The sequence below is a fragment of the Nycticebus coucang genome, chromosome 3 (genome assembly GCF_027406575.1).
Source record: "Nycticebus coucang isolate mNycCou1 chromosome 3, mNycCou1.pri, whole genome shotgun sequence".
Lineage (NCBI taxonomy): Eukaryota > Metazoa > Chordata > Mammalia > Primates > Lorisidae > Nycticebus > Nycticebus coucang.
The window spans coordinates 21,622,146-21,641,243 of NC_069782.1; the positions used below are offsets into that span (position 1 = coordinate 21,622,146).

Genomic DNA, 19,098 nt, shown 5'->3' on the forward strand with positions numbered 1-19,098 from the left:
TATATATTGAATATTACAAATTTAATACAGTTTCTTTCTTTCTTAAAATGTGTATACATTTTTTTGGTACCCCCTGTGTATATAAATCATCTACTGTCCCCCAGAACAATGATACTACTTTGTATTTCCACCAACAGTGTGTAATGTCCAGTCCCCAAGCTCTCGAAACTATCTACATTTGATGAAAAGAGACGAAGCCTTATCTACTTCAAATCATGACTTTAGGGTCAATAGAGGAAAACTGCCTAAAAAATATTATTGCTTCAAACCAGTATTCATAGAATTTACTATTGAGGCAACACATGGAGAATGAGGAAGATAACAATACCAGCAGCAGCTGCTACCTGTGAGCCAGGAACACTCACAACAATCCTGGAAGGGAGGCACCATTCTTGTTCTTGAGAAGAGCTGGCCATTGGCCAGCTACTGTGTGAAGCACCATGCTCGACACTACCTAGACCCTATCGCATTTAATTCCACTGAACTCTCACAAATGAATCCCACAAGGTAAATACCAACACCTCCATTTTACAAATGAGAATATTTTTTCCAGATGCTCAAAAGGTTAAGTAAATTAATCGTTCAAAGTCTTGCAGCCAGCAGAGGTGGAAGTTTACAACCCTGTGGAAATGGTAAGAAATGCACATATCCATAAACCAACTAACATGTACCAGGACATCAGGTCAATACTGCCAAACGGTTACTCACTCCCGGTTCTTCAGAGCCGCACGTTTTCACCATGTTTTGAAGAACATCAACCAGTTGGCATAATAGCACTCCATTATCAAGTTCTTCCAATAATCTTTCTGCCTTAACTTCAATGCCTAAAAACACATTTCAAAGTGAAGATTCTTCTAAAAAACAGTAAATTAAAATCTGTTTTGTTGGTTTTTTGGTTTGTTTTTAGAATCTCACTCCGTCACCATTGGTAAAGTGTCATGGTATCATGGCTCCCAGCAACCTCAAACTCCTGGGCTTGAGCAATGCTCTTGCCTCAGCCTCCCCAGTAGCTGGGACTAAAGGTGTATGCCACCAGGCCAGCTTAGTTTTTCTTTTTTTAGTAGACATCAGTCTAAGACATCAGTCTTGCTCTTGCTCAGAGTGGTCTCAAAGTCCTGAGCACAGGAAATCCACCTGCTTCGGCCTCCCAGAGAGCAAGGATTACAGGTGCCACCTCACCCAGCCATGTTCTTTTAAACATATAGATAAAAGGTAACTAAATACAGTCAGATTACAGCTGAAAGACTACACAAATACCAGATTAGGATCCCAAGTATTTACTCTTAGAATGTACAGTTAAAACAGAAAATCATGTTGGGCAGCGCCTGTGGCTCAAAGGAGTAGGGCGCCGGCCCCATATACCGGAGGTGGTGGGTTCAAACCTGACCCTGGCCAAAAAAAAACCACAAAAAAAAAACCAAACAACAAAAAAAGCAAATCACGTCAACTTAAATCAAAGACAACTGTAACAAAAATATCTGGGACATTGGGCGGCTCCTGTGGCTCAGTCGGTAAGGTGCCAGCCCCATATACCGAGGGTGGCGGGTTCAAACCCGGCCCCGGCCAAACTGCAACCAAAAAATAGCCGGGCGTCGTGGCAGGCGCCTGTAGTCCCAGCTACTCGGGAGGCTGAGGCAAGAGAATCACTTAAGCCTGGGAGTTGGAGGTTGCTGTGAACTGTGTGATGCCACGGCACTCTACCGAGGGCCATAAAGTGAGACCCTGTCTCTACAAAAAAAAAAAAAAAAAAAATATCTGGGACATAAAAGTGCAGAAAAAAATAAAGGTGACATCTTTTATTTCACATAAGTGAAATAAATTCACTGCATATTAATATTGCTTGAACAAGTAAAAGATTCTCTATAAATAAGATGGACCTTAAAAACTCAGATCCGCATACAGCAGACAGAACGATGAAGAAGGAATAGGTGATGGCAATCAAGACTTAGTTTTCTTATTCTTTAAAAGAAAATGGACTCAGTTGCAATTTAAAAATTAAAGACAATACAATAATAAATACCCAGGGAATATCAACTTTTCACCTCTGAAATACCTTCTTTTTAAAAGTATTGTTATTACATAATAAACTTTAAAACTACCCAAATCATCAAACTGATATCAGACAACTAGAGTGAGTGTTTGGTGAATGTTTAATTATCTTAAGGCCGTAGATATCTGTAGGATATTACTTTTTATAAAAATATTAGAATCATGGTTGTGCCCATAGCTCAGTGGGTAGGGTGTCACCCACTTACACCGAGGCTGGCAGCTTCAAACCCAGCCTGGGCCAGCTACAATAACAATGGCAACTGCAACAAAAAAACAGCCAGGCGTTGTGGTGGGCATCTATACTCCCAGGTGAGGCAAGAGAATCGCCACAGCACTCTACCCAGGGTGACAGCTTAGGACTTTCTCAAAAAAAAAAGGAATCTTACATGAACTTCTTTATTTAAAGTAAATATTTTGAGGGGGAAGGAAAAAAGTTCAGAGCCTTAAACATTCTAGTAGAGGAAAAATTATGAGGCTGGACCTTCTCCAACCTGACACTTCTTCTTAGGTTTCATAGCCCTTTATCCCTCAATGCCTCAGAGTAGTAATCATTTTAACTACAGTACATATTTCACTCAGAATCTCATGCCTTATACAAGATTAGGTGGGAAAAATCAGTAAGAAAAAAAAATCTGTACACTTTTTAAAAAAGATTTCTTCCTTTTTCATTTCTAATGCAGACCCAGGTGATAAAAAAGATTTTAATGTTAAGAATGAAAATGTTGATTATTCAAAAGTTACTGATCTTATAGATTAAATTTTACATTTCCTAATATTCAAGATGCAAGACTCAGGGTAATCAGCATATCTCCCCAACTAAAAGGTAAACTTCGTGAGGACAAGGACCCCAGCCATCTGCCCATCTCTCCTTGACAAATAGTGAGGCTCTCGGTGAATCACAGTTGAACAAGAGAATCCAGCTTGGAGCACTACTGCACACTTACCGAGCAAACCAGAGAGCCAGATGGACAGGTCTTCCTGCATGGGCAGCAGAGTGGCCGCGTGCCGCACAGCGATCCACTCGTCATACTGACACACATTCGCCAGTCCCGGCCCGTGTCTGGGAGTCAGAGGACTCCGTGGACTCAGGGGCAGGTCTTCTCCAAACCATACCTACGGAAAAGAGCAAGCGGCTGAGTGAATGCAACCTTTGTTGAGAGTCATCATAACCCACATCTGGATTTAAACGATGACGTGTTAACCATGTACAATAGGCACATACACAAAACTCACCAGAAATGTGTAAGTCAGTAGCAAACTACTAGTCCTAGATACCAGAGACATTTTCAGCATCCCACCGTGTGCTCCACGTGAGTGAACCCCTAACGAATGAATGGACTCTACTGTCAAGCCAAGAGGATACAATTCAACAAATAACACTTTTCCTTCCTTGTTAATGAACGAAGTTTAACAAGTTATTTAACATCTTGGCATCTTAGCTGTAAAATGGGTTAATGATTCCTGCCTTACAAAATACATCCTTATAGCATCTGGCCTAACAGACAGCAGAGATTCCAGAAGCATTTGCTGAATGAATGGACAAATGAATAAATGAATCCATGAATCACATTTTATAAACTATAAATCATAATAAATAACAGTATTATCTTTAAAAAAAAGACTTTCTACATATTTTGGTGCAAAACAATGGGGTAGCAAACTATGGTCCACGGGGCAAATCTGATCTATCTCCTGATTTTATGTGGCCCAGGAGCCATATATTTTACATTTTACAAAAAAATGAAATTTTACATTTTCAAGTGGTGGCTATATAATTACTTACATAACATCTTGATTTTGCCTATTGGCTCACAAAGCTTAAAACATTCTATTACCTGGCCAATCCCTGGTTTAGAATAAAAATTCACATAAACATAATATCAAATCAACACTTCATAAATTTTGAAGTACAATTAGATAAGTTTTACTATAAGATTATAGAAAAGTCTGTACCAATCCTTCAAATTGTGAAAGAAGTGATCATGTCATTATAAAGTCAGTTTTTAAAAAAAAGTATAAATAGCCCTTGTCCTTCCCTTTCCTGAACAATCTGTACTGTTAAAGCCAAAGTGAGCAACTAGAAGGTTCTCCTAGGGGGTGGTGGAACGGAGAGTCAGAGCTTGAGTGAGGTGACAGGGCGTCTATGTATGGGGACAGCCCTGTGTAAGGTGTCACCCACCCTTTGAGCAGAATAAAGAGGGCACTCATTGTGGGGGAAAGGGATGGATCATCTCAGGTGCCAGAGTGAGCTAGCAAGTGAGCTGAGCATTTAGCCAGGGAGGGGACGGCAGTGACAAGGGGAGGAGGGTGACACATACGGGATTTTTCACACCAAAGCAGTTTTCTCACTGCCAGAGAGGCACAGATACAGAATGAGGGAAAAACAGAATGAATCCTCTGATGCTGGACTGGAATGTCTCTGACCAGAAAGAAAAGCAGCACTCAAAGAATATCCAAAAGACACAGAGTCAGCCTAAAGGGGCTGCTATTGGCTAAATGGAGGGCAATTGGGGCTTCAACATGAACAGTGATAGAAATCAATTATACCACATTGAATAACTAAAAGCCCACATAGATACAAATAAATAACTAAACTGAGATTTGGACAGAGAATGGGATTTGTATATAGTTTCTAACTACCTGTCCTTATTACAAAGGGGAAAAGGGTAATCTGACAGCAGATAAACCTGACAAACAGCATTATGAATGAGTGATGAAGATGAACACGGTTAATAATGGGACAAATCTAAATTCTATGCCCCTTAATAAGACACAAGGAGAAAAACACAGCATCCTTCTGGGATATTCCTGCCCAAGACACACAACCTGAATCACGAGAAAACATCAAGCAACTCCCAACTGAGGGATGTTCTGCAAAAAACTGGTCTGGAATATGCAAAAGTGTCAAGGTCATTAAAGATAAGCCAAGACCCAGATACTGCTCCAGGCTAATGAGGGCTAAAGAGGACAACAAGTAAATGCGACAAACAAACGCATGATTCTGAACTGGATATAGGACAACAGGGGCACCTGAATGTGGGCTGAGTATTAAATACACACTGAAGTAGTCAGAGTTCAGAGGTGATGGAGCATTGCATTGGCCACTTCCTCTCGAATGGCTCAGGCAAACAAATTTCTTTGTTCTGTACTTAACAACTACACTGTAGGTTTGTAACTGCTTTAAAATTTCTTCAGACTTTTTTTAAAAAAAGACCGGTCGAAGTGGCTCACACCTGTAATCCTAGCACTCTGGGAGGCTGAGGGGGGTAGATCGCTTGAGCTCTGGAGTTCAAGACCACCTGAGCAAGAGCAAGACCCTGTTCCCTAATACTAGCCAAGTGTTGTGGCGGGCACCTGTAGTCCCAGCTACTCAAGGGGCTGAGGCAAGAGGATCACTCAAGCCCAAGAGTTTGAGGTTGCTGTGAGCTGTGACACCATGGCATTCTACCATGGGTGACAAAGTGAGACTCTGTCAATAAATAAATAAATAAATAAATACATAAAATAAAGGTGGTATAAGTAAAAGGCAATATCAAGTGAATCTAGTTCTTTATTGATTTAAAAATATAGATCATTTCTCCCTTAAAATGTTAAACTTATTGAGGTTCATTTGAAACAAGTCTTACTACATAAATCAAAAATCATAGCAGTACCATATGTATTTGGTACATACTTTAGAGGGAAAAAATACTTGCTTCCTATGATGAGAAATAAACTTTTTCAATACTGAGGAAAAGAATGAAAACAAACACAAGGTCTGTGCAGGAGCAGGGAAACCTAATAAAAATACCCAAAGACAAAAAGAAACAAATTTGAGGGATTTTTTTTTTTAATTGATGGTAAGGATTAGGGAATAAAATCCTAAATACATGAAGATCCTATACATAGGAAAAGCATAAGATGTTATTAATTTCCCTCAATGCTCTTAAAATTATTTCCAAAGGAGTATATCGAAGATTAACTATCTAATTCTTTTCTTCATAAACATGTCTTATTTCTGTCTATAATCCCAGAACTCACTATAATACTTAGCACATACTATTCGGTCGAAAATACTCGTTGAATAATTGAAGAATAGACATTAGCAAATGATTCTTCGTCCCATAAAATCAAGCTGCATCTTAAAATGAATTATTTTGGATGGTAAATAGAATATATTATTTGTCTTTTATTTGAGCTGAAAAAAGCCAGGGCAGGTGCAAATGTTTGTCAAAGAAAGAGACTACGATTTAGAAGGGTACTTTCAAAAAATTGTGTGTGAAAATGGTGACTCTAACATTTAAAAAAAGTTATTCTTCTTGCCATAATAGACAAGAATATATGTTGGATTTTCCTATTATTGTAAGCAGAAGAGTTTATAATAACCTGGGTTAGTCAGTAGCATTTGAGTGTTAAGGGCTAGATGTTATCAAAAAGTGCCTGTATAAAGGTTGTTCTCAGACATGCTGAAAACTGTCATTAACACAGCTATGATAGCGTCATTAAAGAGAGTCTTAATGACTATGTATCTAGTTTAGGTACATAAACTAGCTTACCTTTAGGCAAAATTCTATGCCCCTGTATGAATGGGCCTTTTCTCAGAGACAGAGTTCATAGCTTTTGTCTGATTCTCAAAGGGGACCTATGACCCAAAAGAAGTTAACTATTGTTCACTGACTTTTAGACTATATGCTTATTTATTAATCAGAACAAGGGATAGGAATGAAAAGGAAGTGAATAAATTAATAAGTCAATTGATAATGGCTATGTATTGGATGTCTCCTCTCTGTAAGGCACTTATGATTAACTAAGTAACTGCCTAATACATTTGTTAGCAGAGAAAGAGGTGAAAATTCAGGAAAGTCTTCACATTCAGTAGGAAGACAAGAAAAATCTCCATGAGAGATGTCCAGGGCACTCGGGGAGAAGAATCAGTACAAATAGATCTGTGGAATCTAGATCAGAAAAGGCTTCACAAAACCGTAAGAGAAAACTATGGAAAAAACACCAAGTTCACAAAATATCAATAGTCATTAGTGTAGAAATGCTTTGTTTTTAAATGGTCAGTGTAGGGGAGTGATTAAAAAACTCTAAGGAATCAAAAATATATAACTGAAAAAAACTAATGATGTTTCTGAGATTTGGAAAGGATGTGAATAGAAGTAATCAAATCAAAAATGGTTTTGCGTAATAAAGGAGTTCTGAGCACCCTGAAGGGAAACGTGAGAGGACCCATGGGGAAGAGTGTGAACTTCTAGGAAACTGTCCTGGACGGGGAAGCCCCAGAAGGAAAACCCCGCTGGTGCCTTCGCGAGCAGAAGCGGGAGGCTGCAGGGCACAGGGAGGTCTGCAACCACAACCAGGCTGTTCTTAACTAATTGGATACGTAAATTCTCTTCTCTAGGCTGTCATCCGCGCTATCTTGATACGCCTTATTTCTTACTAAAAAATGAAAAACAGCCTCTGGTAAAACATGTGTTACCTCCGGTTTTACATCTGAATAATTCTGTTGTAGCCAATGAGACAATCAAACTTCTGAAGCGCTTACTAGGCAATACACATCCCAGTAGGCCCTTTGCACACGATGGCTTATTGATTCCTCACAACTATTATCCTCACCTTAGCAGGGAGGAGCTAGAGACTCGAAGGGGTAAAAGGACTTGCCAGAATCTCACAATCAGGGTGGCAGAACTAGGATCAGAAATGAAATCTGACTGGTTTTCGAGTTCTCACTTTACCAAGGCAAATTTTATCACCAGCTGCTTGCATCTTTCTAGTTAAGACTTTCAACGTGACTTTTAACATTCAATCATATTCTATTTATATCAAAAGAAAGAAAACTATTAGCATATAAGAATAATACAGCAAACACCAACTCTGCAAATCATTCAAATATAAAATTATCCTGGTTTGTCTCATTACCCCCGCTTGTCGTCCCTCCACCAAACAAGTAAAAGAAATCCACTATTTAAAATTTGAATGCCTAGATATATGCAAGCATTTCAGAACACATGAACAATTATCTAAAATGAATCACTTATATTTGTTTTCACTTATATCTCTTTTAATGGTAAGTACACACTAAATTGTAGTAAGGAAAATCTACAAAATAGTCCAATTCTTTTTCACGGGTAGGAAAAGATAGACCCACCAACCCTAAAGTGTTTTTGATTCTCACAAATATTCAGTACAGATGAAAGTTTAGAATCACTCTGGGAGGCTGAGGCGGGTGGATTGCTTGAGCTCATGGGTTGGAGACCAGCCTGAGCTAGAGCAAGATCCCACCTCTAAAAATAACCGGGCATTGTAGCAGGTGCCTGTAGTCCCAGCTACTTGGGAGGCTGAGGTAAGAGAATCACTTGAGCCCAAGAGTCTAAGGTTGCTGTGAGCTATGACAGCACAGCACTCTACCCAGGGTGACAAAGTGAGACTCTGTCTCAAAAAATGAAATGAAATGAAAATTTTCAGAACCAGAAAGTCAAAATATAGTATTCCTGTTATTAAACTGTGATGCTTTAAGAAACGTGCATAATAAAAATACTTTGTGATTTATCTCATAATTTTGTTTTGTTTTTTCAAGAAAAGTACTTACTTGAATTGCAGGCTGCATGGTCATTATATTGAAATGAAATTGCCCTTCTGAAAATAAAATAAAATATTAACATGCAGACAACGACAGCTTTCCTACTCCTCAAAACACACAATACACAAGATTTAAGAATGTGCTTTATTCTCTATTTGATTAAACACCAAAAACTTTTCTTTCCAGTTAGAATAGTTTGACTGTAAGAGCATTCCTTAATTGCCCTTATTGCTTACTTCATAAAGGGGAAAACCTGACACACACTTTAATACGTAGTTTCTGGCTTTAGTATCAAAGTAATTCTTAAAGTATCCGGCTAGTTAAAAAAAAAATTGTTCATACAAAAGTCTCCCAGAATCTTCTTTTTCCCTGTAAACATAACGGAAATATAAATAGCACCACACTGATATTAAAAGTCAAGTACCCTTCATCTGATCTTCATAAAGATCACAGAAGCTCGTCTGGACTTTATATCAATTCACAAGCTCAACCAGAAGCTTCTTTCTTCTAGACAAGGTAATAAAGATAAACATCAGTTTTAACTGCGAATCAAAAATACTCAGTGTGTTCCTACAATAATTTTAAAGACAAAAAAACAAAACAAACAGCAATTTTTCAAAATGCAATTCCTAAACTCCACACTGAGAAAAAAAAAAACTTTAATTAAATTAGCTTAATGCGATTTTTAACTGTGTTTTCAGAGGAAAAAAAGAGCTTAACAACATTCAGAATAAGATAGGCTGTATAAAACCTAGGATTTTTGACTGCTTATAGCAGCATATATATATAATTATAGATTAGCAAAGCTAGTCTATTTTTTATCTTAAACTACCACTAAAGCATTCTAAGAAAAATATACAACAATGATAAGGCTATAATGCTATCACTCTTTCAAGGAAAAGTTATATCAGACATACCTCACACCAACTATACATACCACTTGCCTTTCAGGAACATTTCTTCTGGTACCGAAGTTGAACCTGACCTAAACCTTACTGAAAAGCCTAATATTATATCACATTTGCTTTGCGGGAAGGCAAAAGACAACAGAATGTCCTTTTTGATGTCATTTTTCCTTCTCTCCGCAACAGCAAAAGGCCAAAGCACAAGTGAGCATTACTAATGAGCTTGTTATGCTTCCCACGAGCTAATTCAGTGGGGAATACATTTTCCTTTAGCATAAATAATCCTTTGTCTCCAACAAAGATCCACAGTAAGAAGCTTCCGAGACCATTTTTGAAAAGTGCAGCAAAGAAGCTGCTCCCATTAAAATGGAGTTCCACATAATCAGACAAGAGCTTTAACAGCTGGAACTGCCAGCCCCAAACAAAAGCCAGCCAAAATTATAAGGCGTGCGCAAATCGAGAACAGTGACACATTCACAAAGGAGCTATCACAAGAATGTTTAGTAGTTGCACTTTCTATGGAAAATTTGATGAAATTAGTTTTATGAAAGAAATAAGGAATTGATGCACAACATTTGGTCCCTTGAACTTTAGCAAAAGAGTCTCTGTATACATATATATTTGCATCATTCTTCTTACCTAATAAAAAGAACTACTTTGAAAATGACAAAAATATATCCATCTGTATTCTCTTTAAAAAAGCAGCTTTTTAGTAAAATAATACTCAGATAAATTATAATATAACTTCACATGTGAAAACCTATTATAAACATAAAAATATGCTTTTATTAGAAAACTTTATAAGCTGATGAGATTTTATTAATCATCAATTAACTAATGAGTACTCACTAAGTTCCAAGTACCAAGCCAGGTTTTGATGTTTTCTAGTCATTCCCTGTTGTCTTTCTAAAACATGTTTGTCTCCGCATCCCAGGAGTGGCCTCCTAGCCCTAGTTCCAATCTGTAGCCCAATCATGGCCTTGGCTTTGCATTCATTTTAGTACCTATTTCCCTCTTTTCTCTTTCCCTAAAAGTTCAATCTCTATTTCATATTTAACAATCATATTGAACCAGTTAACACTTCGTTTTTGGAGCTGCATCTTAATTAGCAACTTACTGGCTTTATTTTGTTTCTGTCTGTCTTTCTGGAGACATCTACTTCAATTCTTTGCCAATTGAGGAAGTCATTTTCCTTAGATCTGGGGGAAGGCGGGTGGAGAAGGCCTCTCTTGTGATCGAGTGCAAACTGTTCTCTAACCCTGCTGGGAATCTTCCACAATCTTAGATCCTAAGTTAAGAATACTACACTCAATTTTTAAAGTCTAGGGGAAATGTCAGAAATACGGAATGCACTCAAACACCTCAACTTGACCGGGATTTGGGCCCGATCCACTCATCTTACAAAGTTTCTATCATAAAGTCTTCAAGATTATTTGTGGCCAGCCTCTTCATTTCCATTTAGCTTCAGATTAAAGGGGAAAAAAGCCGACTGTTGAACTTGTCTTTGGTCCCAAAGCTGCAGGCTCTGAAACCTGGTATATCTTAACTCCTCTCTCAGATTGTAAGATGTGATGGGGGGAAACGCTAAGTGTCGTGGCTCAGTATTGATACAAATCTGGGGTTAAACAGGAAGGGTGGCAAAACAGCAAAGAAATAAGGTAAGTTTCTTCAGAAAAAGAATACATTAATTGCCACTGTACCACATATGAACCCAGTACTCAGCCACCAGATTACTGCCAAGATGCGTCAGCTGCAAGGGTCTGATAAAGTTGTAGTTACTGCTGAGAAGAGAAGGAAAATGAGCCTGGGCAGGAATGCACAGGGCCCTTCAGCTGTACTGGTAATATTGTATTTCAAGACAAGTGACAATGCAGGTGTTACACTAGTCAGGCTTTTCTTCATGTCGGAAAATATTTCATCATTTTTAATGCTTCATTTAGAAAAACAGATGAAGAACATATCTTTCTTATTTATTCAGGAAAATTGTTTCTCTAAATTTGGAGTTAAATGTTTCCTAATAAAGAAAATACAAATGCTATGTCTATACCAAACATATCTCATATATTTTTAATGTGTACTGAAATAACTTACCACCAGGATGACGCTGTGGTAGTACAGAGTATCAGAGACATCTGGTTTGAGTTCCAGCTCCTGCATACACTCACGATGTGGTAGTTAATTTCTCTGAGCCTCACTATTCTCATATGTAAAATGGGCTGCCATCACCTCCTTCTTATGGCTGTTGTAAAAATAAAATGATACATATGAAGTATTTGACACATGGCTAGCACTTAACAAATCAGTTACTTTTGACACAAATGAGACATAATTATGGGTTCATATAATTTACCAAACTAAAAAGAGAAGAAAACAAGCCTAATACTCAGACATCATTAAGTATAATTTAGAAAATTTTCTTTACTAACATAAAAATAAGTATGATTATAAATGAAAATAAGAGCTTTACAATCTCCACTTCATAACTGGAAGGATGCTCAGATACAAATCTGTGACTATAAATTCTCTTTGCTAGAATACATCTTCAGTAATTTATTTAACGCAGGCCCTTTGCTCCATTCTGTCTCTTTAATGTCCTCTCTACCAATTTTGCTTATTTCTGAAACTATATCCTTTTTGCGTGTGACATACTCTCATTCATTTATTCAATAAGCATTTATTGACCCCCTTTATTGAACTAGGCTCCATAGGCAGGAAACACAGTTATGAACATAACAGACATCTTACTTTTGGAACTCATATACCAATAGAGACGGTTGTGGCTCAGTGAGTAGGGCACCGGCCCCATATGCCGAGGGTGGTGGGTTCAAACCCAGCCCCGGCCAAACTGCAACAACAACAACAAAAAAAAAAATAGCCGGGCCTTGTGGCTGGCGCCTGTAGTCCCAGCTGCTCGGGAGGCTGAGGCAAGAGAATCGCGTAAGCCCAAGAGTTAGAGGTTGCTGTGAGCCGTGTGACGCCATGGCACTCTACCCGAGGGCGGTACAGTGAGACTCTGTCTCTACAAAAAAAAAAAAAAGAAAGAAAATAGCAAAAGCACAAATGAAAACGTAACTTTAAATCATGATAATTACTTTGAAGCAAAGAACCGAGTGCCTCAAGAGAAAAGGCCAGGAGGGGCCTACTTTAGACTTAGATTCAGTGATTAGAAACAATCTTGCTGGAGGAAAAACATGAATTTGAAGACTGGTAGGAGTTAGCCAGGGAATGAAGAGGAAGAGTTCTGTGCACAGAGAATAATGCCTTCCAGGAACTAACAGAAGGCAGCATGGCTGAAGCATGGGGAAGGTGTGGGGTAGGACAGGGCTGAACAGTCGACAGGACCCACCATACAAGGTCATGGTGAGGAAATCCGATTTTATTCTAAATGCAGGGGAAGCCATTAATGAGTTTTAACCAAAGGAGTGGTGACATGATCTAATTCACAGTTTTATAAAGGAGGAGAGAATAAAATGGGGGTGAAATAGTCATCAGTTTAACAGAGAAAAACAGGGAACAGGAGGGAAGGCAGACGGAGATACAGGGAAAAGGACAAAGGGAAACAATGAAAGAAGGAAAAAGAGGGAGGGGTAGAAAGTGAGAGGGAAAGCAACACAGTGGAAATGAGAGGGCGGGCAGCCGAGAGGGGAAGGGCATTCTCAGTAGTTAGTGACGGATGATGGGCACGGAGCTGGATTCTGGCAGCGTCTCCGCTGCATGTTGCTTGGCCAAGTGTAAGTTCTTAGACGGTTCTTGTAAATGGTGTTCTTTGAGGTGTTCAAGCTTGGTGTTTAGAAAACAGGGTTGATGGGAGAAATGTGAAAGTCCCTAAGAAAAAATGGTTATCGGCCTTTTCCACAATATTTCTGCTATAGAAGAACTTGGCAGCAAAGCTCAGAAGAAGCTAACCGTAGACAGAGAGCTGATGGGGAATCTGAATTGATACTATTGTTATTATTATTATCATTATTATTTTTGTTTACGTGACCTGAATTGTATACATGATTTTTCTTTTCACCCCAACATATTCAAGGTAAAATACATACAGTGGTTACAGTCAAGGTACCAGCAGGACAAGTGAGCCACCTGATATGCCAGAGGGTCACTAAGAAAAAAATGACTAAGGCTAGTGCATGAGCAGAGGGTCCAAGTGAATAGGACAGGATTCCGCTGCCAGTTCTGAGCAATGTGCTTCTCAGGGATTCACACAACTGCCCTAGTGGACAAGGGCATCTTAAATAAACTCCATCTGTGGTTGACAGAATAATAGCTCCCAGCGATGTCTACGTCCTGTCCCCCACAATCGTGAATATGTGACCTTACAAGGTCACCTGGCTGTAAAAGATACCTTGCGTATGGATTAAATTAATGATCTTAAGGTGGAAAATTATCCTGGTGGGCCCAAAGCAATCAGGGTTCTCATAAGAGGGATGCAGAAACGTCAAGCGCCCCGGAGGTGAAGTGAGGGCAGCAGCAGAGACAGACGGACACATCACAGTGGGAGAGTCAGAGGGAGATTTGAGGGGCTGCGCTGCTGGCTGTGAAGTCGGAGGGAAGGAATGCAGGGGCCGGGCAAAGACACGGACTCTTCCCTAGAGGCTCCGGAGGGAACAAAGCCCTGTTGACCCCTTTTTGAGCACATTATGACTCTGACTTTGGACCCCTGAACTGTCAGACAACAAATTAGTGGTGTCTAAACCACTACATTTGTGGTAATTTATTATAGTAATAATAGGAAAATACTACACCTCTTAAGTGAGAGAGGATGACTCGCCCAGAGGTCAGGGCACATGACAGAGAGAAAGTAACATGTATCCAAAATGTGATTAAGAGATACAGTTGAGCCCAACATGCTGAAGCAATGAAGAAAGAGCACAAGCTAGTGGGGCACCTGTGGCTCAAAGGAGTAGGGCACCAGCCCCATATGCCAGAGGTGGCAGGTTCAAATCCAGCCCTGGCCAAAAACTGCAAAAAAAAAAAAAAAAAGAAAGAAAGAAAAAAGAGCACAAGCTATATATAGCATGCTTTGGGAAAAAAATGCAAAATTGATACATAAAAATCCTAAAATCCAGGGAGTGCCATGTGTTTATAGCACCTCCCTCCTCCTCCCCCCCTTGGCAAATGGTCCCACCTTGTTTATCTATCAACCATCTGTAGACATACAAAGGTGGGGCCATTTGTATAAAGTACAAACTTCCCGTGTGTCCTCTCTCAGGGAGCAACACCAGCATTAGCCCAGTTACCAGGACACCCTTCATTCCTTTCCCTTACCCCTCTACCCTTCCACCAGTCCCTACCTTTCCTCAGCCAAAACAATCAATGACCATGCCTTGTGGCTTTCACCTCCAAATTTTTTCTTCAATACCTGTGGCCACTCCTCTAGTTCAACCTGTCATTACCTTTCTCTAGGTTTACTGAGATGGTTGCCCTTTCCCAGCATTGCAAGCCTCCGTCCTGTTCTTCACGTACTGCTGCTATGGTGTTCAGTCACAAATGCCCAACCAAGGCACAGCTAAAACTCTTTGTGGCTCTCAAGCCCAAACTCCTTAACAAGGCTCACAAAGGCTTATAGGGTCCCCAGCAGCCGTCTCCTGACCCTTACACTCAGCCATATTGAACTTTTATTAGACTCCTTCAAGCACTGTGCTGTCTCCTCACTGGGTCTTTGTACATGATGCTGCTGCTCCGACTTGGAATATTCTTCTTTCTCCCCTTTCCCAGACTCACTACCCTTCAGATTCAATTCCTCCCAAAGTCTCCCCTGAACCACCTCCCCAATGTAGGGTATACAGCAATATTACATGCCTCTATTTTACTGTACTCTATATTTTTTAAAATAATCTCCTTAAGATTACTAAAGAGATTAATTCATAATCATTTCTTCAACTTCACTGTAGAAATTCATGCTAAAATTTATTAAGAAATTTCTCCCCAGACCAGTAAGTGTTTGTGTATGTCACTAAAAGGGATATGAAATGGCAATGATGGCATGTATAACCACTTAAGGAAAAAGCAGCTTCCGTAACAGTGGAGACTTTTGAGAAAAAGAAACAAGATTTTTATAGTTTAATAAAACATCACATTACATTGTTTACGAAATATAGAGACTGCTCATTTGTGGAGAAATTTTTGTTTGAAAATTTCCTCTTGAAATGTCTGGCAGAGAGTCAACCTGAAGAACTGAAATAATTTTTAGTTTGTCATAAAATGTTGTGGGATGCAAACTTGAAATCAGTTTGCCTTAACCTTTGATAAAAGTTTGTATGAAAACAGACATGCACAGCACCAATATAAAGGAAAAAAAGAATGCTAAGTGTCCATAAACAGGAAACTGCTGAAATAACATATGGGACGTTCAACAGTAGGCTCATTTAGCCACTCTAAAAAACAATATAGAGCTACATCCCCTGATATGAAAAGATGTCTTTTATATGTTATATGAACAAAAACAACTTGAAGAACAGTATATATACTGTTACTAAAATTGGGGAGGGAGGGTATTCTAAATTGTTAAGATGCACGTGAGCAAAAAGTAAAAAATTTTGAACATTGTTAAACATTTTTCTCAATAGCCAACACTACATAAAGTAAGCCTTTCAGCACAGCTAATGGTATACTTTCTCACAGAAAAGTTTCTGGTGTGTGATAGTAAGCAGAAGTCTCTGTGAGTCAGCACTTCAGCAATCTGCAGCATATGATTTACGGTCATAATACTTCAAATCCCTGTGACATTTTCAGAGGCAAGAATAAAATGAAATTTAGTAATCTGCTATATTTTCTTACACCCTAGTTGTCTAGAAATGGGTAATACATTTATGAAATACAAGGTAGCTTTCTACTAACATTTCTAATAAAATAAAGAATTTTTTTGAGTTTTTAGGAAGAGAAACACTGAAGAAATACAATTACAGTGTACATTTTGTAAACATTACGTCTGAGACATTTTTTCTATAATTAAATCCCAATTAAAAATAAGGAAATGCAACTTGACATAAACTGATAGAATCGAATTTTCTATTCTCTCAAATTCTATGTCCATTACATGTCTCATTAGGTATTTACAGTATAGAAAGCAAGTAATAAGAAGAAAATATAATACAGACACATTATAAGAAGAAAATAAAACATAATACAAGTTTAATCTTCTCAACAGTTGACTTGAAAAACTTATCAAAATAACTGAACCTTTTTCATTATCTCCAAGCTTAAACTGAGATAAAAAATAAGAAAAATAAAGATGAGTAGCTTCTTAAAAACAGTGAATTAGCAAAAACTAAATGGGAAAATATAAATTATGAAATATTACTCCTGGACTAATTCTCCAACTAGCATTTATATTTGCCAAATGTAAATTAGGAAACATTTCTTCTGGCTGACCACCCTCTACACACATCAAAACTCTCAAATATCATTGGTTTTTCACTAATAGTACGTATAGTGTCAACACTATTACTACACACTTGGATTTACCTTCACAGGTTTATTCTCATTATTTTTTTAATTTATGTAATATTCTAAACAAACCCATACCCACAGCAGAAATGAATCTGGACCATACAAACAACCCAGTGTAGGAAAGCTGTTTACCATTAGAAATATAATTCAAAGGTAGTATGATACAGAAGAGAGCCTGGACTCAATTACAGGTGGACGTTAGTAAGGTATTTATCTTTTGTGAGCTTCAGTTTCCTCACTTATAAAAATGGAGATTAAAAAAAAAAAAATCCCAAAGGCGCCTGTAGTCCCAGCTACTCGGGAGGCTGAGGCAAGAGAATCGCTTAAGCCCAGGAGTTGGAGGTTGCTGTGAGCTGTGTGATGCCACGGTACTCTACCGAGGGCCATAAAGTGAGACTCTGTCTCTACCAAAAAAAAAAAAAAAATGGAGATAATATCATGTATAATGTAGTCAAGGAATGATAACTCTCACTGCCTTCATCTTCTGCCTCTCCCTAGCTCAGAATTTTTAGTTCAAGCTAAACAGCATAGGAATAATAATAGCTATGTGTCAGACACAGGGCTAAACTAGTTATATATGGATTATTTCACTTAGTCCTCACAATAACCCTCCCATTAATAAAGTAAGAACTATTATTAACCTTCTTTTACAGATTAGGAAATTTAAGCTTAGAAAGATTAAATAACTTGCCTAAGGTCATACACCCAGTAAAGTCTGACTTCAGAGCCCACATGCTTACAGAAGCATACGAAAAGGAAATACTACTTTTAATTCAATAATGTCAAAATAGCAGACATCTACCGTCAGTGACCGTTGGTTGTTAACATGAGTTTTTGAAACAGATGAGTCAGACCAACCACACCTACCAGGATCAACCCCAGATCACCTGTGTTTCCACTTTGTCATTTGAAACAATTCCAATCTCTTTCCGGTGGGGCTCTGAGGTGGTGAGAATTCCAATTTCTAATCATTCAAGAGCCAAGAAAGGTGGTGGCAGTTCAGAAACTGCTTATCTTCTTATAGAGTAAATACTAACGCTCTCCACACAAGGAAAGCCAAACTCTGGCTCTAACCTAGACTGAGCCTGCTAAAAGAACACCTCTTCCCTTAATAACGACTGGATCGGCTACCCCACCACAACGTACTACAAAGCACTCTATAAGATTCAATTCCTTGGTTTGAAAAGATTAGGGAGGAGACGGGGGAGACCCCATAGGGAAGTACGACCTCCAAAATTTTTCCTTTAACTTCTAGGTAAGTTTGCAAGCCTCCCCTTGCTTTTCGGTAGCCTCCCCCAGCACGGTCCTCCAAACTGAGGGCTGTGGGTGGGAAAAGCTCCTCAGGGTCTCCAGTTAATAGTCCCTAGTTCCATATATCTGAGCGTTCTGGGTCCTTCTGGACTGCAGAGAATAGGGAGGATACTGTAAACCCTGCCAGAGGGCAAGATGACAGTCTGTGTGGGTCCCTTTTCAGAGTCATGACTTCAATTCCTTCCGCGGGTGATGAGGAACAATCAAGTGACCCTTCACGTGCTAGGCTCTTGGGGATGAGGATGGTCCTGGAAACCCTACACTAGCCTCAGTCTCTGTTCCCTTTTGGAGTCTGAAGCTGGGGGGATGTGGGGCAGGCAGCCGTTCGTTACTCATTCCCCCAAGCACCTGCGCTGGGACCACTCCCGACCCTGCACACCTGTCGCCCCTCTCAGCGCACCAGGGTGGGCAGGTGAAGGCAGGCAAAACTTCACCTGGATGGTCCCAGGGACCAATCAGAGCACGTGACTCCTGCAGCCAGCCAATCGCAGAGCGTGTTGGCTCCCCCGTTCGGAGACCCAACCAAACCTCCGCAGCGACCCCGCGGAGCGCTGGAGGGACCCGTAGAGCCCTCGACGGGGGCGCGGAAGCCCCGAGACGGCGAGTAAAAGTTCACGAGGGAAAAAGAAGGCAAACAGGGAAGTACTCACCATGCGCGAGAGAGGGTCACTTGTCCCTGCGGGAAGACAGCTCGACTCAATCTGTGCCGAGCCGGCACACCCCTGACCAACCGCCGCCGCCGCCGCCGCCGCCTGGGCCTCGGGCTTGGCCGCGGTTCGCCGCCGCCTGTTTTGAAGGGACCAATCAGAGGGCTGGGGG

General features: G+C 39.6%; 1 protein-coding gene across 1 annotated transcript in view; it reads right to left on the reverse strand.

Moving 5' to 3' along the window:
* Positions 1 to 18,973, reverse strand: part of GAS2L3 (growth arrest specific 2 like 3) — a 40,174-nt gene extending 21,201 nt beyond the window's left edge. The window contains exons 1-5 of the mRNA XM_053586328.1: positions 18,930 to 18,973; positions 11,608 to 11,755; positions 8,621 to 8,667; positions 2,994 to 3,162; positions 709 to 824 (exon numbers count right to left, since the gene is read on the reverse strand). Of these exons, the coding sequence (XP_053442303.1) occupies positions 709 to 824; positions 2,994 to 3,162; positions 8,621 to 8,644 (309 nt within the window). The 5' untranslated portion in view covers positions 8,645 to 8,667; positions 11,608 to 11,755; positions 18,930 to 18,973. The remainder of the gene's footprint in view (positions 1 to 708; positions 825 to 2,993; positions 3,163 to 8,620; positions 8,668 to 11,607; positions 11,756 to 18,929) is intronic.
* Positions 18,974 to 19,098: the final 125 nt, after the last annotated feature.